This window comes from Primulina huaijiensis, chromosome 2 (genome assembly GCF_012295235.1).
Source record: "Primulina huaijiensis isolate GDHJ02 chromosome 2, ASM1229523v2, whole genome shotgun sequence".
Classification (NCBI taxonomy): domain Eukaryota; kingdom Viridiplantae; phylum Streptophyta; class Magnoliopsida; order Lamiales; family Gesneriaceae; genus Primulina; species Primulina huaijiensis.
This window is the reverse complement of record NC_133307.1, coordinates 27,015,043-27,037,911: the sequence shown is the minus strand read 5'-3', so window position 1 is coordinate 27,037,911 and position 22,869 is coordinate 27,015,043. Positions and strand designations below refer to the sequence as shown.

The following is a 22,869-nucleotide window of genomic DNA, read 5'->3' as shown; positions in this document are numbered from 1 at the left end:
CCAAAAGATCTAGACTCAAGACTTTGTATTTATTTCGCTTCCGCAATCTTGATGTATTTTTATTCTATTGTCAAAGTAAAGACAATGTTTTATTTATGAAAAAGACTGGTTTTTGGCATTTCGATACGAGGCTTAATTGTTTTCAAGTAACTGTTAAACAATGTCGGATGTCACCGACGCCTCGGTCTCGGGGCGTGACAAATATAATTTACAAACTTCTAATCCTGCAACATGTTAATTAACTTGAAGAATAGGTCTCTTGTGAGACGGTTTTACGAATCTTTATCTGTGAGACGGGTCAACCCTACCGATATTCACAATAAAACGTAATACTCTTAGCATAAAAAGTAATATTTTTTCATGGATGACCCAATTAAGAGATCCGTATCATAAAATACGACTCGTGAGACCGTCTCACACAAATTTTTGTCAATTAACCAAACGAATAAAACAAAAAATATTATGTATATAAATATAAATATAATCATATATGTGCTCGAGCCGCCAGTATATTAATATTTTGACATAGATATTATATGTAACCCCACCTATACGTGGCTTAGTCCTTGCCCACCTGTCTTCCAAATCACCATAAGCTGAGATGTTGAAAGGAAGCTTTGAGTAGTTTCTTTCTATAATATCAATTGCCTTAAACATATTTTTATTTTTATTTTTATTTTTATTTTATGAAATCATATTCTAAAGATTGGAAGGACTCGAACCTGATTCATTACAAAAAAGAAATAAAATGAAAACACTGGAGTTAAAGTTCGGTCTCTCAATTGCCTAAAACATTTGGATACGTATAGTGTAGATCGTCAATCGTATATTATAAAAAAGATCTGAGATACTAAGTACTGCCTACACAGTTCTTGAAAAATATACATAATTGATGGTAAAAAAATGTTGAGACTGGACATGACACATAATTATAGTGCGCGCGCATTGTGTGGTTATTATTAATTGCGTGCATAGTTGTTGAAAAACATTTTAAATTATTGAAAAATCGAATGATCGAAATTCCTCGATTTATAATCCATTGATAGGTACAAATATTATGAAACATAAAATATCTTATGGATGACAAATGAAAATTAACGTGGCGCTATGATAATCTTACGTTTAATTCATGATATAATTAGTCTATGTATAAGACGTGTCCCACTTCATTAATTAGCATAGAAGCTTAAAATGAAAGAAAATCTTCCACATTACATTACACAGTTAAAAATACTTTGGGCAGAGTTATATATATCACGATTAATATATCTTGTCAAAGTTTCATTGTAACAGAAAATTAAATAATTTAATAATTGTTTGTATTAGTGGAGTTCGAATATATAATTATTTTGATATAAATTAATAATATGAGATTCGAAAGTTATGTAGTTATATATCCTGGTAAGAGATTTTTTTTAATAAAAAAACATTTAATTTGAAACAACTAAGTAAATGAATTAGTCCAATAATTTTAGGTAAAGGTGGCGAGATAAAATCCTGGCCGGTCTGAAAAAAGCTTGGCTCGACGATTTTCACGTACAAGCTGAGGATCACACACTTGGCAAATATATAACCCAATGCATGTTTTGAATTTTTTTGATTTGTTGTGGGACTTTTGTCTCTGCTGAAATTTATTATAATTTATTCGCTTTCAATTACGATCTCCCTCTCCTACAAAATATCTTCACATCGTTCGTTAAACTAGTCGAATATAATATCTAAATTTCTTTTGTTAAAAAAAATTATTTTTTAGGATTATTCGGGGGGAAATAACTTATTAATGTCAGATATTATTTAATAAAATTAGTTTTATTTTTCTAAAATATAAACCTTTAAACTATTACCATCCGAATTTCCTTATTTATTACAAAAAAAAATAAAATTATTCAGAGAAGAAATAGATTCATGCGCCGTTTCATTCAAAATTCTTAACTTTGACCGCAAGCAAAATAATTAATGGTATACTCGAGCAATATTTTTCTCCCAATTGAAAACAATGTTTAATGGGTTATGACATTAGCTGCGTAAAGAAATTAGATTAATTAATAGATTTTTGGGAATTAGAACTTTTAATTAATGAAAATTATGATTAATTTATTTTTACATGAAGCATTAATCATTTTCCTCATCCATATGGATCCGCCACGTGAAAATGCGACTTAATATGGAATATTATTATATTGAAATAATATTTAATATTATTCATTACCATTTTTTTCTCTAGAAAATTCCACATTATAGCGACGAAACACTTGTATTTCTGAAGTCAAGATAGACAAAGACATTGGAGTAAGACCTAAATATCTTGTATCATAGTAAGATTGGTCTTGGATTTTTTTATATATGCACCACAAGTTTTAGGCACAGTTTCATTAAGATAATAAGTAATATTTTTGACATAAAAAATAATAATTTTTTTATCAACAATCCAAATAGATCACGTGTCTCACAAAATCAAATTAAATATATTATTATTTATCTATACTTACTGTATATCTTAATCAGTTATTATATATAATAATAACACTATAAATTATGCAACGCAATCCTATCTCCCATAGCAAACATCACCTTATAGAATCATATAGGCCCGAGACAATTCAAAAATTATTTTTTTATTAATATTGAAAACTGACATTTTTTTTTATATAATTGTTAAATCTACCATCGATTTAAATATAGAAAATTCTTAGTGAAAAAGTGTATTTAGCTATTAGTTCCCAAATAAACGATAATTTAAAACGTATTTTTTTTAATATTTTTTGAAATTAAAATTTGGGAAAATTTCATATTTGGATATACTATTGAAAATTTATTATTAATTTTTTTGTATTTTTTAAAGCCACATAACAACATACTTATGTCTAATCTGAATAGCTAACGTGGACTTTTTTGTGGTTAGGAGATATTTAGGTAGTGTTTGTAAATGTTTAAAGAAAATTATGATTTTTTTTTAAGTTACACAACTTCGTAAAGAAAAAATTCATAATATTTTTTAAGTATTCACAGCTACTACCTCAATTTTATACAGGGGTACCTATTGCAATTTATATTAAAATGATTTTTATAACTTTAGAACAAATAGATGACAAAATTGATTTAAGATAAAATTGATATATCATAATAACAACAATAATTTTGAATAAATAGATATATTGTACAGATATTTAGAACTGCGTGTCATATGACCGTTGGTTTTAAATCTCACATAAGATTAACCAAACTTCAAGTCCTCAACTACCTCGACCTTGTGTGGATGACATCAATACAAAAATGTGGGCACAATATATTCCTTAGGCAGCCTACTTTTTGTGGGTGGTGTGTAAAAAAAAAAAGTGACTTGGGTTAATTATGTCTCATATGTTAAAACTTATTGATTTAAAATTAATTTATAATGAATTACAATAAATTTTTATAAAAATTTGAATTAATCATTTTCATAAAACGATGACATATTCAAAATAATTATTATAAAAATGTATTGAACAGCTACGTAAGCGTGAGTCCGAACAAGTCTGATCAAAAAATTATTATAAAAATCTATTGGACAGCTACGTAAGCGTGAGTCCAAACAAGAGGCGTGATAAATTAGTCTTACTGTTATACTATGGGAGATATTCGATGCCTAAAAGTCATATTTTACTAAAGGGAGATATTCGATGCCTAAAAGTCATATTTTACAATATCGATTTTCCGTACTGTTGTCTGGAAAGACTGGTGTGCTTTGTTTTGTTTTTTTTGCCCCGTTGAATTCTTTTGTCATTTGTGTTCAACAGCAATATTGACATTATATTGGCGACTTTTGGGAACTGTGGTTTAGATCCAACGACTTTTTATTATTGGTTTCTGATTTATATAATTTTTATTTACATCAAAACTTAATATATATCATTTTTTACCTGGTAAATATGATATAATTAAACATCCTGACATTCTTGTTTTGTTTTTAATATTTGAATTTGATATACTGTTTACTCTAGTATTATGTTTGGTACCTTATTTTTTTACATCTTAGTTATTGTTTTGTGTATTATTATACTTTTTTCAGCTTTCGAGTCTGTAATTTTTGTTGATCAAAACTTGATATTATATTTGTTTCCTGTAATTTCAGATTTTAGGTGGATCATTCAATCCAAGTGTTGGGTTAAGTTATTTATTGAATAAAAATTTTAATGATGAACTTTAGATGAAGTAGAAGGAACAAACAAGTTGCGAGCATGATTTCTCACAAACATATTGGAGTACATGTTAAATTATTTATTGATACATTGTTAGAATATTAAAAGAAATGTGAGATGAGAAATAACAATTTTGTCTAGTCATCAACAAATATAAATATAAATATATATATATATATATATACACGTGTGTAATATTAAAAATTATTTATAATATCTTATTTAACTAATAAGAAAACTTAAAAATGGTATAATAGTAAATTTATTAATATTTAGAAACTTAGATGGTGAATCTTGTAACTTATTTGGTCTATTGTTGGTATGTCATTTACCTTATTGCTTCGTAATTTATTTTTCTAAATGTGAATCTGAATGTATTGCTTCTAGGGGTGTACAACAAATAAGTAAACTTAACAAGGATATAATAGTAAATTTATTGATATTTAGAAGCTAATCACATATTCAAAATGTTGAACCAAACAATATTAAAACTATCACATAATGTTTGATTAATAATATATCAACCTTGTTATCTATAACATAATCAATCATTTATTTATCTATCACTTGTACTAAACACACTCTAGAGGTCTTGAGCTTTTGGAAGTTGATGATAATAGTTTTTTTTTTATTTTTAAAAAGCCTCAATAAATCTATAGATATATATAGATCATATGTATAAATTTTTAAATATAATCCATTAGAATAATTTTTTATATAATTTAAGCGAAGTCACCGTAATCTCTCCTTTGTTTAATAAAATTTGATATAAAACTCATTTTAGTAGAATTAAAAGGTGATTTTTTTTTAATTATCCTCATATATATGTACTGCGACCTTTTTCTTATTTGTAATGTGTATGCGGGTGATGTCCGATTAAAACAATGGAGATTTCGAATATTTTTTACAACGAATTTCAGTTCTTCTTAAAATTTACCAATTCTTCCAAACGTAACTGTTGGATTTATTGCAATACAATATATTGAGGACTATGGAAAACTACAATAGTACAATACATTAATAACTTTTTTGTTTTTTGATACAAAATATATAATAGTTTTCCTCCCCGTTAATCAATTAGCCTAATAAAAACGTGTTTTATTTCTTGGACTTAGGAACACAATTAATTATATTTGGAAAAAATTACAATTTTATCACGTTGATTCGTCATAAATTTTAGTTTTAGTTTTGTAACTTATCAATGTTTGATTTTATTTAATATTTTAAAATTATTTTTTGTTTTGATCTATTTTTGCCAAAGTCAATTATGACTATCAAATATTGTTTATTAAGTACTGATACTCTCAACGTAGCTCCTGTAGCTTGTTGTGTGCAATAATTGTCCATGTTAGTTAAAATAATCAAAAAAATGATGCTTGAATTAAAAGTTCTGAGTTGTACTGTTACAACCAATTATAACTTTTGATAAAGTGACAAACGTTCGGTCTTACAATTGGTATCAGAGAAAAGATTCACATGTTCGATTTTAATTGATTGCGAGAATCACAATTACTGAGAGGAAGACTATCTGGTGCAATAAGTGTCCCTGCTGGTTAGACCAATCAAAACGTGTTGTTTAAGCTATTGTACAGTTTAAAATATTTAAGTTGTGTCGTCATCACTAACTATAATTTTTGATAAATCATCGAGTTTTTGAGCCTACATGACGAAATAAACCTATATTATACATATTAAAATAAATCTAAACAAAAACAAATGAGAAAAATAAGTCAAAACGCTGTTGGGGAATTACACCCCCGAAGCGATGCCGATCACGATGATAATAATACCCAAAAATGCGGAATAAAATAACCAACAAGAACACAAAGATTTACGTGGTTCACCCAATATAGGCTACGTCCACGGAGCACTGCAACTTTTATAACTGGAAGAAATATTACAACAAGTGTATACACCAATACACTCAATATTTCTCACACTCTCAGCCCGAGTATACTGAGAAAATAATTTCTCTAACTCACACAAAGAGAATTCCCAAACTCAAGAAAAAAATACACTCTTTTTTTTTATGCACTCTCTTTTTATCAAAGCTAAAAAGCTTTTGATTTTGGGATACAATAACTGAAGGAATTGAGCTCTATTTATAACTAATTCTCTCGTTCAGTTTTCAGAAAAAATCGATGTGGGATATGTGATTTTATTATTATATTTAATGTGTGGGCCCCACACCATTAAATTCTTACCTAACAATTCTCTCACTTGAACACTTGATTTCAATCATGTCTTCACATCAACAGTGCAGCAGTTCATACCTCTTTTGTTAGTCCAGGAGACCAACTGAAGTCAAACACAACTTCAGTTTTCCAATGATAACAGCCTTCGTGAGCATTTCAGCTAGATTCTTGCTTCCAGGAATCTTCTCAAGCTTCAAGACTCCATTTACCCAATCTCTAAGGATCCCCATTCCAAGGATTTGTTTTGCAGCATCCAAATCCTTCAAAGCAAATTCCTTTGATAACTCTTTCTCGAGTGTATCAATCTCCACCAGACAAACTCCTGCTATCAACATATCATCTACATATATCAGTAGTATGATATAATAACCATCAAGCTTCACATAACAACCGTGATCAGCCTGATACCTCAGAAAACCATCATTATTCATTACACCGTCAAACTTCTTGTACCACTGTCTTGGAGCTTGTTTGAGACCATACAAGCTCTTCTGAAGTTTGCACTCCATTTTCTCTTTCTCTCGTACTTCAAATCCCTGTGATTGATTCATTTCTTCATCTAGCTTTCCATGAAGAAACCTCGTCTTTACATCTAACTGTTCCATATGTAAATCTTCTTTTACCATCAATCCAAGTACACTCCTGATAGTAGTTAACTTTACCACCAGAGAGAAAATATCAGTGTAACCAATGACTTCCTTTTCACCTTTTACAACAAGTATTTCTTTGTACCGCTTGCTACCGTTATGTTTTTCTACCGGTACTCCCACTTGCTATGTAAAACATTTTTACCTTCAGGAAGTTCTGACAACTCCCACATGTGATTGGATGACAGTGAATCCATCACATCTTTCATGGCTAACTCCCACTGTTTAAAGGTCTCAAATATCCGATTTATTTTTCACAAAATAACCCAAAATTTCCTGCTCCAATCGTCAACAGTAGTGCCATAATATCTTGAGTGATCTCCAAGGGATGTCACAGGAGATGGTCCACACACATCAGTATCCACCAGCTCCAAATCCGCTGATTTCGGTTCTCTCACCTCTTTTGAAAAGCTCACCTTTTTCTGCTTTCAAAAAATACAGCTTCACACAGCTTGTGTTCAACGATCTTTAATTCCGGTAGCTTTCCGTTTGAAACAAGCATCTTCATTCCCTTCTCACTCGTATCCCCAAGCCTACTATGCCATACACTTGAATTAGCTCCAGCATCCACAGTCGCTAATTTATTTCTCAAACTGGAAGTCATATAAAATGTTCCAGTTTTCTTTCCTCGAGCAACAATCATGGCTCCTTTTTTCACTTTCCAGGAACCATCACCAAAGGTCACATTATGACCTTCGTTGTCAAGCTGTCCCACTGAAATCAGATTGTGTGTCAACTTTGATACATGCTTTACTTTGTTGATTTTTCAGACAGATCCATTTGTCATCTTTATCCGGATATCACCCATACCAACAATTTCCAAAGGTTTTCCATCAGCCAGGAAAACTTTTCCGTAATCTCCCGCAATGTAATTATCGAATACATCACGATTACCAGTGGTATGAAGCGAAGCTCCCGAGTCCATAACCCAAGAATCAACTGTGCTTTTCATGGATAGTAATAGAGCATCATGTACCTCCTCAGTAACAACATTAACGTCGTTCTTTGTTGATTTACAATTCTTTTTCAAGTGACCAGTCTCACCACAGCTCCAGCACTTCACATTTTTTTCAAAGTTCCTTTTGTCTTTTCCATTTCTTGACTTGGATCTACCGCGCCATTGGTTAAAACTCTTTTCGCCACTCATGTCCCTTCCTCTATTCTCGAGATTTAAAGCAGAACTTTATGATGTTCCTTCACCTGAATCCATCATGCGAACTTCTTCAGCAAGAATTTGATTTCTAACATCATTGAATTGTAACTTTCTTTTTCCAACAAAGTTGCTAACCGCTGCCCGCATCGGTTTCCAATTGTCTGGTAAAGACGCCAAAAGAATAAGTGCCCGAATCTCATCATCAAATTTAATTTCAACCGACGTTAGCTGTGAAACAATCGTGTTGAATTCATTGATGTGTTTAGCCACCGATGCATCTTCTCTCATCTTTAAGTTAAATAACTTCTTCATGAGATGTACTTTATTATTTGCTGATGACTTTTCGTACATGTCCGACAAAATAGACATCATCTCCTCCGTTGTTTTTGCCTCCGACACGTTATGTGTCACGTTCTTCGTTAGGGTCAATCGTATTACACCTAACACTTGTCGATCAAGAAGCTTCCAGTCATCATCCTCCATCTTTTCCGGCTTCTTTCCAGATAGAGGTTGATGCAACTTCTTGCTATACAAATAATCTATTATCTGTAACTGCCAGAACGTAAAATCTGTACCGTCGAACTTGTTGATACCCGGTCCCGATCCATCATCTCCGGCCATCACTTCTCTAGCCTTAGCAAAAAATCTAAAAAATCTTTTCTGATGTGGAAGATCAGACAAAGCTGACACCACAGAGCATACTCATAATTCTTAAGAATTTTCACAACAAGGCTCTGATACCAGTTGTTGGGGAATTACACCCCGAAGCGATGCCGATCACGATGATAATAATACCCAAAAATGCGGAATAAAATAACCAACAAGAACACAAAGATTTACGTGGTTCACCCAATATAGGCTACGTCCACGGAGCACTGCAACTTTTATAACTGGAAGAAATATTACAACAAGTGTATACACCAATACACTTAATATTTCTCACACTCCCAACACGAGTATACCGAGAAAATAATTTCTCTAACTCACACAAAGAGAATTCCCAAACTCAAGAAAAAAATACACTCTTTTTTTTCTATGCACTCTCTTTTTATCAAAGCTAAAAAGCTTTTGATTTTGGGATACAATAACTGAAGGAATTGAGCTCTATTTATAACTAATTCCCTCGTTCAGTTTTCAGAAAAAATCGATGTGAGATATTTGATTTTATTATTATATTTAATGTGTGGATCCCACACCATTAAATTCTTACCTAACAAACGCCACCCAATATTTCAAAACTTTGTCATGCTTGACATTTCATCTAACGAGACAAGAGGTGTTCATTAATTTGGCCTTATAGATAAAACTTTTTATATCTGATAATACTAAGTACAGTCCTCAAAAGATTAATTTTATTAAACCAATTGAGACATTCTATCAATAATTTGTCCCGTTTATCTACTTGTATCCATGTGGGGAGGAAAAAAACGTCTGTACTCAGCTACAAAATTTATTTTGTATACAGCGGACTTTTAGATTTGATTTCAAAGGTTTTTAGATCAATTGGATTCAACTAGGGACAACTTTGTCAAACTCGCAAACCAACTAGATTCAAGTTGATTCCTTACTGTTTTGTGCCTTCTCAGATGGCTCCTTTGTTAGTTCTTTACTACAATAATGAGCATGCGAAAAATAACATGTGGAAATAAGTTCAAAGGTATCAAATAATAATCGATTCACATTTTCAAATGTACAATTGTGCATTAAATCAACTTTCGAACAAAATGATTTTATTTAAGAACAACTTATATTACATATGATGTATCGACTATTGGTTAACATTTTATAATGTAATTAAATATTAAATCTACTCACGAGCTCCACCTACAAAACTTATCATCCGTCAAGTTCATATCTCGAGTTCGAGTCGACCTCAATTTCAAAACAATTTATGTTTTAATATTCTGTTAGGAAAACAATAAAATTGGTCCAGTGCGATGATATTATTTTATTTTTATCATCTTACTAATCAGATTTCAGCTTTTAGTATAATAAAACATTGCTTCATTTACAGTTTTATATTTTAATTTACTCGTTGATTGACACGAAGTTGTATGTCATTGACATGACACTGATTATTACTGCATTGTGTATTGTCGATATATCTAACATAGAAAAAAAAAACAAATATATTGTACTAAATTTGAAATTTCAATAATAATATGATAAAAAAAAATTAGACCATATTTTGGAAACAAACATTCCAGCAACATTTTAGGGGAAATAGTTTTTTAGTCATTTGAGTTGCTCAATTTTGGTTTTTAATACATTAAATTTTTAAAATTTTTATTCTGGTATCTAATTTTTATTTTTTTGTTTGTTTTGATCTCATTGTTGATGTGATAACGAAAATGTCGAACTAACATTCTAAAATACTAACTCGACACTAAAAAATATTGATATAACAATATCGAAATTTATTGATTTTTTGAATGTTACATTAGCAGTTAAATCATAAATCAAATTCTCTAATTAGACAAGTTAATTGACAAACAAAATGACTATAAAAATATAATATAATATATTTACCTGCAATATTAACTAAATTTCCGAGACTTGTTATATCAGACAAAGAAAATACTTAAACTAACTAAATAAATTAGAAAAACAATCTGAAATCAGTAAGATTCGATCCTGAGACCAACTGAGACCCATTATTGGTTTTTATAAATCACAGTATAATATGAGGAAACGTGGGATACAAACACCCCTCCACAGAACAAGTAACAGACAAATCTGAATCAAGATTCAAAGTGTTTCCTGTACAGTGGCAGTGAATTTACGGGCAGCTCCCCTACCTGATGTTAATCTCTTCTCTATCCGATACGAATGCGTTAGCCAATCAAATGTTTGTTGAAATCAATCATCATTCGCATTTCTTGAATCAGTAAGCATTCTGGGCAATTTAGCGCGAAGCAATGAAGCAATTGCACAAGCAATCGAGCTACCGAAGAGGCGAAGAAATGCCGATATCTCAGACCCCACCATACTCCCCAAAATCCCTGAAACACACGCGTTCGATCCAGAGATCCATCAGTTACCTCCTCAGGGAGCAGCGCCTTCTCTTTATTCTTGTTGGCATTTTGATCGCCTCCACTTTCTTCATCATCCAGCCCTCTCTCTCTCGCCTGTCTTCCGCCAGCTCTTCATCCGTAGATCCCCGGCATAGAATCTCCGCCGAAAGTCATGATTCAATCGTTAATTATGAGGGTGGCAGTGATACGGGTCGGAAATATGAGAATTTGGTGGGTCGTAGCCCGTATTTTAATGGGGTGGGGAGAGTTCCGGTCGGCATAGGGGGGAAGAGGAAGAGGGTAGTCGTAACCGGCGGCGCAGGGTTCGTGGGAAGTCATTTGGTGGATAAGTTGATTGCCGGAGGAGATGATGTGATTGTGATTGATAACTTTTTTACGGGGAGAAAGGAGAATGTGGTGCATTTGCTTGGGAATCCGAGGTTCGAATTGATTCGGCACGATGTCGTTGAGCCGATTCTGCTGGAGGTGGATCAGATCTACCATTTAGCTTGCCCTGCATCGCCGGTGCATTATAAGTACAATCCGGTCAAGACCATCATATCCTTGTTGAAATTGTTGGCTCGAAGAGTGTGTTAAGTTTTTAGTTTTTATGGGATGCGGTGTTGAATTTTTTTTGGGTATGTGTGTTTTATGCTTGTGAATATGATATCGTGGCTGATCCCTGTGTGATTTGGCTTGCGAAAATTGAATTGGAGGTTTTATGGTTATAAAGAAGGGAGATGATTATGAGATTACGTGTGCATGTGTATTAATCCATGTTCTTGTGTGATTTTAAATTGTTGAGTCTATCTGTATTGTATCCTTCACAGGATAGTTTTGGTGTTCGTTGGATTAGATGGATTGGCATGGTTAAGATGCTGTTCTGGTTAATTTTTATGTTGATTCGGTTTCTTTCTTATTCAAGTAATGTTCGGAATTGACAACTAAACATTTAGCGCTCGAATTGATTGTAGCATTTGGAGTCATTTGATATCCTTGACTTGTTATTACAAGACTAATGTAATGGGTACATTGAATATGTTGGGCCTTGCAAAGAGGGTTGGTGCGAGATTCCTTCTCACTAGTACAAGCGAGGTATATGGTGATCCTCTCGAGCATCCACAGAAGGAAACATATTGGGGGCATGTAAACCCGATTGGTGGGTGGTGCTGTTCTGTGCAAATATGTGTTTTTTGTTTCTTTTCAATGTTGCTCTTGTGCTGTGAACTTAATGGTTGAATGATCCTTTGATTAATTAGGTGAGCGGAGTTGCTATGATGAAGGTAAACGAACAGCTGAGACTTTAGCTATGGATTATCATCGTGGCGCTGGAGTAGAGGTAATATCTTACCGCCACTTGTTGAATTTGAAGCTTCATGATCATCGATCTGCTGGTGTTATGCAGTATGATTTGAATTTTTTGTTTCATTATATTGCGACTAATTTTTGAATGTGTATTCATCTTTCTTCGGGAGAATGATATTATTGTCATTGCATTTCTGGGTGAACTAAGAACCAATTTGTGATGAATTAGCACTCAATTTAGTTATTAATATCATCAAATAATGCGAGGTTTCCATTTTCTCGCTGCTTTTCCATGTTTTTTCTTCCTATTCATGTGTTTTCCCAATGACACCTTTCCCGGTGACACCCTGTGGTACTGTAGTTAACTTACTATCTATGCATCTCACATGACCAATTGTGTGGGTTAATTTGGGTGATCGAACCTTTTCAGCTCGATGTATCAAGTTGCATACCAGATACCCAATGTTTTGTTTTTGTCGAAACACATAAGTGCATGCACATAGGTAGTAATATTCTACTAGAGGAAATGCTCCAAGTACATATATGCTTACTGTATGCGACATGGATGTAAAAAGGAAGTGTTGGATGACCGCCATAACCATCATGTTGTGATGTGCTTGACGAAAAAACAAAGCATTGTTCTTAGTCATGTAGAGCGAGGAAGATGAATCAACCAGTGATTGGCATTTTCTTTCTTTTTTCTTTTGTCTTTTAAAAAAAAATCTAACAAACCATATCTGTATCTATAACCCGGTTTTGGCACTAACTCTTATGATTGGCTTTGGCATAGACCCCAACTAGCAGTATATAAAAGACAGTGTAAGTACATGAGATGTAGATTATATCTAGACTTCTCCCAAGAGAGGACAAGGAATTAGGCTCCTGATAAAGAAATACCAATTCTATCTAGTTTTTATTGATCACGGTCTGATTGATTTGTCAGCTTGATGTAAATGCTCTATTGAAGTTTACAGAAGATACTTTGATTTCTTTAGAAAACATTATAATATGTATATTGACCCTGACAATGTTTCTCTGTCTTTACAGGTACGCATTGCACGTATTTTTAATACATATGGACCTCGCATGTGTCTGGACGACGGGCGTGTTGTCAGTAACTTCGTCTCACAGGTTTGTCTTCCATAATGCCATTCTCATCGATTTTGATAAAGATGCATCAAGACGACAAATTCTAATTGCTGCAGCCCTGTTGTGCAGGCCATACGGAAACAACCTATGACGGTATACGGTGATGGGAAGCAAACACGTAGCTTCCAATACGTATCTGATTTGGTAGGTAATATTGTCTTGTCCCAGTTGGGAGTTTATTTGATGTGAAATGCCTTGTACTTTAAGAAATATGATATGTGAAAATATTCATGCTTTGCACAAGTTGTATAAATATCTCAATGTGAGATGTAGAATTCTGTGTGTTGATAAACTGATGTACCCTCGAACCTTCCCACTTTCTCAATGTTAGGTTGATGGATTGGTGGCATTAATGGAAGGCGATCATGTTGGCCCTTTCAACTTGGGTAACCCCGGAGAATTCACCATGTTGGAGCTTGCTGAGGTTTGTGTAGATTATTATTTTCTTTCAAAGGGAAACATTTCTTAGATATGTGTTAGAGATAAAAAAAAAATACATTATAGAATCAAGTATTCATCAAAATCTTGAAAATGTGTATGCATGCAAGATTACATCGAGCTGCTCTCACCAGGTTGTCAAAGAGACCATCGATTCAAGTGCAACGATAGAATTCAGACCAAACACCGCTGATGACCCTCATAAAAGGAAGCCGGACATTGGTAAAGCAAAAGAGTTTCTCAACTGGGAGCCGAAGATTTCCTTGCGAGAGGGGTTACCTCGAATGGTCTCTGATTTTCGAAACCGTATCTTGAACGAAGATGAAGGAAAGGGAAACTAGTAGGAATGCAGCGAAAAGGTATGTATAGATTGAAAGCATGTTGTGTATGTTATTCGTTTTTAACATACTGCATTTATATCTTTTTTTAATACTAACTACCATCGGAATAGCAATAAATCGCATCGTTACCACTTACCTATGTATTTTGTCAAACCACGATGAGTTTTTGTATTATTGACTTGCCTTTGGCTTAAATCCAGTTTTGGACATTTATATGTAGCCGACTTTCATATCAGCAATGACATTAAATTTCTCGATTCTATATGTCCATTTTATGCATCCTCCTTATGTTTAAAATAAGTTATTTGATAGAACAAAGAAGGTAGTATAAAAGGAAATTTATGTAATTTGCCTCTATTCTCCCAAAGCAGAAAAGAAGAGATGAAGGCATATGAATAAAGTCTTTGATAGAAAAAAGTATCACATTGGAGATAATTCGATCTCAAATTCAAATATTAGTCTGAACCAACTCGAAAAACTTGTAAACTAGCTCGACTTATTCATACAGTCCAAATTGGAAGCGATGTAAAGCTAAAGGAAAGATACGAAAGCAAGAGTTAAAAGTGAGGCAAAAGGCATCTAATTCTTAGCATTTTTTTGAACCCCACAATCGTTGCCTCTTGAAAAAAGATCATGAACAAATGGGCATGTGTATCATTCAAGTTCAACCACAAGATGGAAAAACTCCATTTGATTTCAAATTCAAGAAGAATATGATCCAAAAGCATCACAAGAAGACAGTTCCAATTATTCTTATTCTGGGATTGCAAAAAGAAGTTTACTTTTGGTCTGTTCTGTGGCCCAAATCATACTTTATAAATAAAGATTAGTTCTGAGGATCATCACATATTTTTGGTCCTAAGTTAAATATTTACAAGAATTGGCTACGTGGACGAATCGGTATTCATCGGTATTGATAACATGTCGAACGATCACATCTAAAAATCTTAATTATTAAATTTTTTCACCAAAAATTTGATATTTTAGAGTGCAATATAGGGACTCTTTCACTGTTTTAACACTTACCTTGACCAGAAAGAGTCCCTTCTCTTTATCTTTCCCACCCACAATTTTGATTCGCTAAGCCATTAATTTAAACATGGAAAGAATCCATATATTCTCTCGATCACAAGCTGCAACACACATATGTTTTCCCAACATGGACGAAGGCTCTTCTTCTTCTTTCTCGTCCGATATTCAGCCCGGTAGTAGCCCAGCGATAGACAGATACAATCCCATAATCAGAGATTCAAGAAGAAATGCTAGATCAATCCCTCCTTTTAGTACTTCTCAGCAAACTATAATCCCAAAAACTCCCAAGAATCAACTCAAGAAAAAGAATAAGAAAATCCCTTTAATCGAAAATGGCGATCAAGCCAAGATCAAGATGAAATGTGCCGATAGTACTATTATCAGTGATGGAAACTCTAGTGGTGGCGTTATAAGGGAGAGTCGGAGCCATATCAAGACTGCAGATTTTATCACTCCTCCAAGTTCTACTAGATACTTGCTGAGTAACGACAGGGTTCGATTCAACTCTTTATCGGATTTCGACCCGAATCTGAATCTGTTTACTGGTGAAACTTCAGAGTCTCAGGCTGTGAAAACAGATGAACCGTGTGATGTGAATCCATCAACTTTGTCTTGCCCTGCAGACCAGGTTGTTGTTTTGAAAGTGTCGTTGCATTGCAGAGGATGTGAAAGAAAAATGAGAAAACATATCTCAAGAATGGAAGGTTTGTATCTTTCAATTTTTTCAAATTCAAAAAATTTAAATCACACCACATGCTGATCATATCTAGACATAACAAGTTTATCTTCAAATAAATGAAGTTCCTTGTGCATGATCATCACTTTTCTTGCTAGGTCTTGCAAGCTAGTCTTGATCCTTGTTTACTTTTATGCAGGAGTTACATCTTTTGACATAGATTTTGCAGCAAAGAAGGTGACAGTGGCCGGAAAAGTGACCCCGTTGAGCGTTCTTTCGAGCATATCTAAGGTGAAAAACGCCCAACTATGGCCTCCCACAATATCATCTTCCATCCAAACGCCACTCAGTTTCAGTAACTCGGAAGTCAAGAAAGGCTACAAAGAAGCAGCTGCAGCATAGAGAGATGCAAACCAGAGGATTTTAGTGTGAAAGCCTATATGAAATTTGATGTGTGTAAATTCAGTCATCATCAATATGTGTTTGGTCATGAATTTAGAATTGTTATTGAACATCATTATGATTTCATAACTGTCTTTCTTTCTATTTTTTTTTTCAAAATTTTAATTTCTTATCAATCAATACATCTCTTATCAATTCAAAACCTAGTTACACGAATAATAGTTAAGTAAATATACCTCAATAAGTGAATCTCTTCTTTCTTTTTAAAAAGTACAAAAAATTACTTTTTTTGCGTGTATGTCGTGACTAAATATGTTTTTGTTTTTTTGTTTTTCTCAATTATTATGTAAATGTTCGCATTTATGAAATGATTTGCATGAAAGATTGTATGAACACATATACAATCAGTGTACGAATAAGAATTAGTGGGTATAAGCATCCTTATCGAGGACACTAAACGGCATATTTGGCGTTGACACTTTATTATACATATAATTTTATTATAACTATTACAACTAAATTTGTGATCAGCAAGAGTTACCAACTAAACTTAAGAGTCTAACCCAGATACGAACTAATAGATACATATAATATCAGATATCAGGTCATCTATCAACAATTTCTCGATTTCACTACCTACCAAGTCAACTTCTTGCTTCGAATCTGACCACAGCATCTCCTTATCGAGTACCGTTTCCGATACATCACCACTTGGGAAATCTTGATTGATCAGCTTCACAACGTTGTCTCTGATCCCTTCTTTATCTCGCGTCATTTGCAAATTTCCTAACTTCGGCATCACCCAGGGTAACAAGCCATCTTGATGCTGCGAAACCTGGAAAATCGCGGAACTAATCGTGTCAAAAAGTAACCTTCTTTCAGGCCTCGACCCAACCGTTAAGTCACTATATTTCTTCTCGAGATCATCGAACAATCCAGGATCCAAAGGGCACTCTGGGGAGTGGTTTTTTTTTACGGTGCCAGGGTTGGATTCTTCCATACTGGAATTGTTTAGCACATCAAGTGCATAAGAAACTTCCCACCCTTCGGTTTCTAGCACATGATTTTTTCCATAGACTATTGGAGATAGTTCAGAAACTTCTTCCTCAAGGGGGATGAGGGAAACTTCAGAATATTCGCTTGACTGCATCTTGAGGAGCTGTAGTTGCATTCTAAGTTCTGCAGTAAAAAGATGAAAAGAACATGCGGTGAGATCATGCTTGCTTTAAGGAAGAAAATGATGGAAATAACACGAAAAAACAGAGTAAAGTGAATTATTTCTTAAAGAATGAGTGCATGGAATGCCAGGAAATCATAGTCTCATTCCTAGAACTCAATACATAGAAACAACGTATAGCATGATTTAACAAAAGCTTGGGGTAAATGGGCGGTTTGTCGACTTAATAAAGTCACCTATAAATGATAGTATTCTTTTGGAAATAAAACACTCTGAAAGGTATTTTACTTGCAGATATAAAAACCGATCACGATTGCATGCCCTCTGAAGAAGCACTCATGGTAGCTTTTTCCATTAAATTGATGTTGACATTCCTAGTTCTACGAGTTCCTAAAAAGTTGACTGTCTACTTAACTTCCAACGACATACAGCCAAGATTTATACTCGTGTGATTAAAAGATTACAGAGAAACTGGCTTCATACCATGAAGTTCAGCCCTCACTCTCTCAAAACTTTTAGAACTAGATGACGCGTCTTCTGCAAAAGGAACCTGGAGGACGGATACTGGACTTGGATGATCCGCTTCCTTGGAGCTTTCTGAAGAATCCAGCTCAGTTCCAAGGAAGTGTGAGGATGGAGAACCTTGTTCAGGCGGTCTCTTTTGTAGTTCCTAAAACATCACAGATCATAAATGAAAAGTTTTTACTTTAGTAAACCATTTATAGCTCAATTAGTACAGCACCCCCATGTCTTAAATCAGAAAAGGGGCATAATTCAAGACATACCAAAAGATACGAATAAATTATTTACAAACAAAATTAGTAAACACTCCAAACCAACTTCAGCCGGTACCGGTGAAGAAAAACACAACTTAGAGTGACCTGAAAACATGAGTTATTTGGGCAACTGACCGCATGAAAATGTTTTTTTAAAAACCTGTTAAAAATGATTGTTTTGGTCAAACGACACGAAATTTGAAAAATTAATAAAAAGACAATACCTAGCATAATTATTATGGGGGTTAAAACATGATCACAATTTTCCAGGGGAAGCGAAGATACAAACCTGAAGAGTTGAATCATCTTGATCACGAGCAAGAGAGAGATCTTCATCTAAAATGGAAAATGATTGTTTAGGAAGTGAATCAGAAGATTTCGAAAACGAGGTTGTGCCTCCAGGATCACTAATGGTCAAAGCATCAGACACGATGCTCTCGCAAATTTCATCCTCTCCTTGGATCTGAAACATAGGCTTTTGTCCAGACAATTCCTTAATGTTTGCCTCCATTTGAATCTCAAAACTGGCTTCTGCTGAAGCATTTATCTCACTGATAAATAAGTCCCGATGCAGGGGGTGCTTCTTGCTGAGCAATTTGGAATCTTTTGAAACTTTTTCTATCCGACTTAGATTTCCCTTCATAACCTTACTTCTACCACGACGCAAAGTTTCTCCATCCATCAGATGTTTTTCCCCAGCCAATTTCTCATGACATGTGCTACTTTTGTAACTTCTCCCACCCATAGATGGAGGAATTGATCTATTCCTGTATGAAGTTCCGTCAACTATATTCTTCCAACCATCTTTGCTACTGATGCCTACAGTATTATCCCACAAATCAGTTCCATTACTATTACCAAATAGATTGCCTTCTCCACTGATACTCGCCGTGGCATTCGAATGTTTAGACCTGGTTTCTCTTTCAGATATGGCAAGCATTTCCCCTAGTGTGCTACCCTTACTAACAATTTCCACATCTTGGTATCTGTGAGTCACCTTCCACCTCTCAGATAATCTCTTTTTTGCCTCCTTGTTGACAGATGACTCAGACAAAGTAGGAGATGGATATAAGCACCATTTCTCATCACATAAGGAACTTTGATGAAATAATTTGAACTTATCCGACTCGCTCTCATAATCACTTCCATAAGCATCATAGGAACTTTCATCTCCTGCATATCCTCTGAATCCAGACGACTTCGTATCCATAGTCTCATCACAACTGACTCTCATTCGCTTAGTAATGTCCCTTGCAATTTCTCTAGCACCTTTAGACATTGGCATCTTGGGAAGCTCCTCATTACATGGTGCATCTTTACTTCTCCATGATAGTGTTTTGGCACCTCTGACACCCGAACATTCCTTCATTTTACTAAAGTTAGGCAGATAGCCATGAGTGGGATCACGCGACGAACTAGATATACCGGCATTCTGCATTTTCCCAAGGTTTGGCTTCAGAACAACAATCCTTGTAGGAAGGATCATTGTCTCATTTTTCTCTTGTAATTCAATCTCCGGTGAACTGGAAGAAATATAAGCCCCATGCCGATTGTGAGGTGCAAGTAGCAGACCATCTTCACGTTTCAGATGGCAGTTACTGACCAGATTACTAAAACTATCACTTTCTGATTTCCATGCTTTGGCATTGCCTTCGTACTTTTCAGAACATGAAGGCTTCAAAACAGCGATATGACTTCCAAAAGAATTGAAGTGATCGACTTGTGCATCATGCAAATGCTTGACAAACACGGAACTAGGTTTTTGGAGGTATTTTAACAACAATTCCTTATTTGAGTCTAGCTGATCTATGGTGCCATCCAGCTCTTTTGAATTCTGAAGGTTTTCATCAGTGGAAAGGCGTTTGGCATCAATAAATTTCTGCTGAATTAATGACATCCCAGGTTTGGAAAGAATTGAACTTGCACTCCATCTTGACGAACAGCGTCGATTGACAATATGAGATGCTTCCACATCCTCATATACATCCCTAAATTCTTCCTGCTCCATTGCGCTTTTTTTGCTTGATCTGCAATTATTTTGTTTTCCATGCCGGTGTTTGTTCTTCAAAGCAATTTTCAGTTCACAGCTGTCTGAAGACGGTTTTTGTTGTCTATAAACATGCTGTGGAGATGGCTGCCCTTCAAGGCCCATTAATTTGGCAATGACATTTGGTGGTCGTCTCTTGGATTCAATTTCTTTAGACATTTCTTCTGCCAACAACTTCTTCATTGATATCCCTGTGGCTTGCCCTAAGGAACTCTGCCCCGACTTAGGAATGATCTACAGTGACCATATTGCATTACCAAATGTCATATATTGAGGAAAATTTCTGGATAATTACATTATGAGAGAAATACAAATAGTCTAGCACAGACCATATGATCCCTAATGCTTCCAGAAGTATGAGAACGAGAATCCAAAGACAATCTTGGAGCAAATTTCTGTTGCTGAAACTGTGAAATTTCTGGATCAAAATTCAAATAAAACATGCTCAGTTCAAAACAGACATTTTCGATCGCTTGCACAAATACCCATATAGTCTCGTTCTTACATTAACCCTGCTGAGGGGGAATATATAGAAAAGACTATGATCAGTGGTCAACGTAAAAAGTTTTCTACTTCTTAAGCCTTCAGATCCTATTAACAAAATAGCGGAATGTGCGGCCATTCACCAAAATATGAAACATGGATCTATTTCTAATCAACTCATATAAATATCAAACTCTGTGTATTTATTCCCAAACATTTCAAAGCTTGGAATGTTGACTTACATACCTGCCAAAGATAATTTAATGAGACAACAAAAAAATTTACTAAGCTCCTTTAAAGAACTAGGCCCAGCAATCATAACCCATTATGAGTAGCGAATTCCGGATGCCGGCACCATTATAGTAAAGTAACTGATTCATTCCACTAGCCACAAACCTTTTTTATTGACAAAGCCATACTAATAAACTCGGTATATTTTGGGAACAACTTTGAAATTTTTTTTAGATGAAAAAGCCAAAAAATATGTCGCAGAAATTGCTCTGCTTTTGCTCTTTAAAATTAATGGAGACTAAAGCCATGAAAAAAGGGCTTCCGAAAGAAAACATTTAAACTAGTAACTCTAAATTCATCACCCAAACTGAATATACCATAATTAATAAATTCAAACGTTCAAGTTCCGTGGAGTAAAATATGCGCCGTTTTTACCTTTCCCTTCTTTACCGAGAGTAAAAACTTTAAGAACATGGAATTTCTCTTTCACGTATTAAAGCAAGGAGAACAATCCAACTTTCGCCGGTCCTCGTCGAGTTTCAAATTTAAAATCTAAGGAAAAAATATTTCCGCTAATCCAAACTTGTGAAAAATAAACGTTCGCACTTAACTACAACACCATAACCAAACCAAGATATAGCCCACGCTCATGAATTTCAAGCTCTTAATTTTCAGACGAGAAGAAAAAACAAAAAATAACGTTCGCGGAAAGGATCAAAACCACAAAAGTCTACTCAAAGAAATTCATACCTTCAAGCTCCGAAGCTCTCCTAGACTTCCTGTGCCGTGTTCTCTCCATCATTTTCTTCTCGAAAACGCGACAAAATCCACAGCAAAAGACAAAACGAGAAGAGAAATAAAGTAAAAAAGAAACGAAGCTTCCAACAATCAAAATAGCACCAAAAATCAGCCAAAAAATGTCGGGAAAAAGCACGACAACCCCTCGAGAACCATCATCATTGCTACGCTAGCTCATTTCAAAAACCTGCGCCCTGAAAATAAAAAAAGCGGCCATTAGCAGATCTTCGCACCCACTGATCAAGCAGCAGAGGATAATCAATGAGCAGCAGAAAAGCAGGAAGAATGTGAATGCAGTAGATACATGCAGAGAGAGAAGGCGTGGAGTTGAAAAGAGAAAGAGAGGAGGGAGGCGACCATTAATGAGGGGGCAATAGTGTGGGGGAGGGGAGGAGCTTTTTTGAATGGGAGTTTGAAATTTATACAGTATTTAAGTTTGACACGAGAAGAGGAGACAAGGCAACCGGGACGGGTCGGATCGGTGGAAGGCCCATTTCTAAAACGGCAAGAATTTTGTACTGTTCGATTTTATCTAAGTTTAAAGGAACATATTAATTTGCAATATAAAAAATCATAAATTTAAAATTAGTTAATTTATTAATCACTATTCTAGTTAACTATTAGAAAATTTTATTAAAAAAAAATCATCTTTAAAATTTTTAATTTCAACATAATTTCTAAATTTGCGCACAACAAAAATTACTATATAGTCCACGTATCAGATAAAAGTTGTACTGGTTTTGATTAAGCTTGAGCGTACTATTGAAAGTTTGTATTATATTTGAAAATTTAAAATCTCTTTTTTATAAAATGTTATCTCTTGGTTA

The 22,869-nt window shown here is 34.3% G+C and overlaps 3 protein-coding genes across 7 annotated transcripts; 2 read left to right on the top strand and 1 right to left on the bottom strand.

The window, feature by feature from the left end:
* Positions 1 to 10,851: 10,851 nt before the first annotated feature.
* Positions 10,852 to 14,655, top strand: LOC140971146 (UDP-glucuronic acid decarboxylase 1-like). Its single transcript, XM_073433246.1, has 7 exons — positions 10,852 to 11,746; positions 12,200 to 12,346; positions 12,447 to 12,526; positions 13,540 to 13,623; positions 13,711 to 13,785; positions 13,973 to 14,065; positions 14,214 to 14,655. Exons 1-7 carry the CDS (start codon positions 11,092 to 11,094, stop codon positions 14,418 to 14,420), a joined length of 1,341 nt encoding a protein of 446 aa, XP_073289347.1. The 5' UTR covers positions 10,852 to 11,091; the 3' UTR covers positions 14,421 to 14,655.
* A 160-nt stretch (positions 14,656 to 14,815) lies between these two features.
* Positions 14,816 to 16,674, top strand: LOC140971147 (protein SODIUM POTASSIUM ROOT DEFECTIVE 2-like). The gene is made up of 2 exons (XM_073433247.1): positions 14,816 to 16,156; positions 16,328 to 16,674. Exons 1-2 carry the CDS (start codon positions 15,520 to 15,522, stop codon positions 16,528 to 16,530), a joined length of 840 nt encoding a protein of 279 aa, XP_073289348.1. The 5' UTR covers positions 14,816 to 15,519; the 3' UTR covers positions 16,531 to 16,674.
* A 264-nt stretch (positions 16,675 to 16,938) lies between these two features.
* Positions 16,939 to 22,471, bottom strand: LOC140971144 (uncharacterized). Of its 5 annotated transcripts, none has more exons than XM_073433241.1 (6): positions 22,351 to 22,471; positions 21,995 to 22,229; positions 20,860 to 20,948; positions 18,773 to 20,764; positions 18,191 to 18,377; positions 16,940 to 17,709 (listed from the first exon to the last, which is right to left on the bottom strand). In XM_073433241.1, exons 2-6 carry the CDS (start codon positions 22,044 to 22,046, stop codon positions 17,105 to 17,107), a joined length of 2,925 nt encoding a protein of 974 aa, XP_073289342.1. In that variant the 5' UTR covers positions 22,047 to 22,229; positions 22,351 to 22,471; the 3' UTR covers positions 16,940 to 17,104. The 5 variants fall into 5 exon arrangements, with proteins under 5 accessions (XP_073289345.1, XP_073289342.1, XP_073289341.1 ...); XM_073433240.1 differs by having other exon boundaries at positions 21,995 to 22,236; positions 22,351 to 22,461; XM_073433243.1 differs by having other exon boundaries at positions 20,860 to 20,937; positions 21,995 to 22,236; positions 22,351 to 22,461.
* Between the last annotated feature and the right edge of the window lie 398 nt (positions 22,472 to 22,869).

Excerpts from the sequence above, each read along its gene's own strand:
- LOC140971146 (XM_073433246.1), top strand. The coding sequence starts at position 11,092 with ATGAAGCAATTGCACAAGCAATCGAGCTACCGAAGAGGCGAAGAAATG. Across the intron at positions 13,624-13,710 it reads TCAGTAACTTCGTCTCACAG|GCCATACGGAAACAACCTAT; the intron begins GTTTGTCTTCCA and ends CCTGTTGTGCAG. Across the intron at positions 13,786-13,972 it reads TCCAATACGTATCTGATTTG|GTTGATGGATTGGTGGCATT; the intron begins GTAGGTAATATT and ends TCTCAATGTTAG.
- LOC140971144 (XM_073433241.1), bottom strand. The coding sequence starts at position 22,046 with ATGATGGAGAGAACACGGCACAGGAAGTCTAGGAGAGCTTCGGAGCTT. Across the intron at positions 18,378-18,772 it reads AAGATGATTCAACTCTTCAG|GAACTACAAAAGAGACCGCC; the intron begins GTTTGTATCTTC and ends GTGATGTTTTAG. Across the intron at positions 17,710-18,190 it reads AGTGAGGGCTGAACTTCATG|AACTTAGAATGCAACTACAG; the intron begins GTATGAAGCCAG and ends TTTTTACTGCAG.
- LOC140971147 (XM_073433247.1), top strand. The coding sequence starts at position 15,520 with ATGGAAAGAATCCATATATTCTCTCGATCACAAGCTGCAACACACATA. Across the intron at positions 16,157-16,327 it reads ACATATCTCAAGAATGGAAG|GAGTTACATCTTTTGACATA; the intron begins GTTTGTATCTTT and ends ACTTTTATGCAG.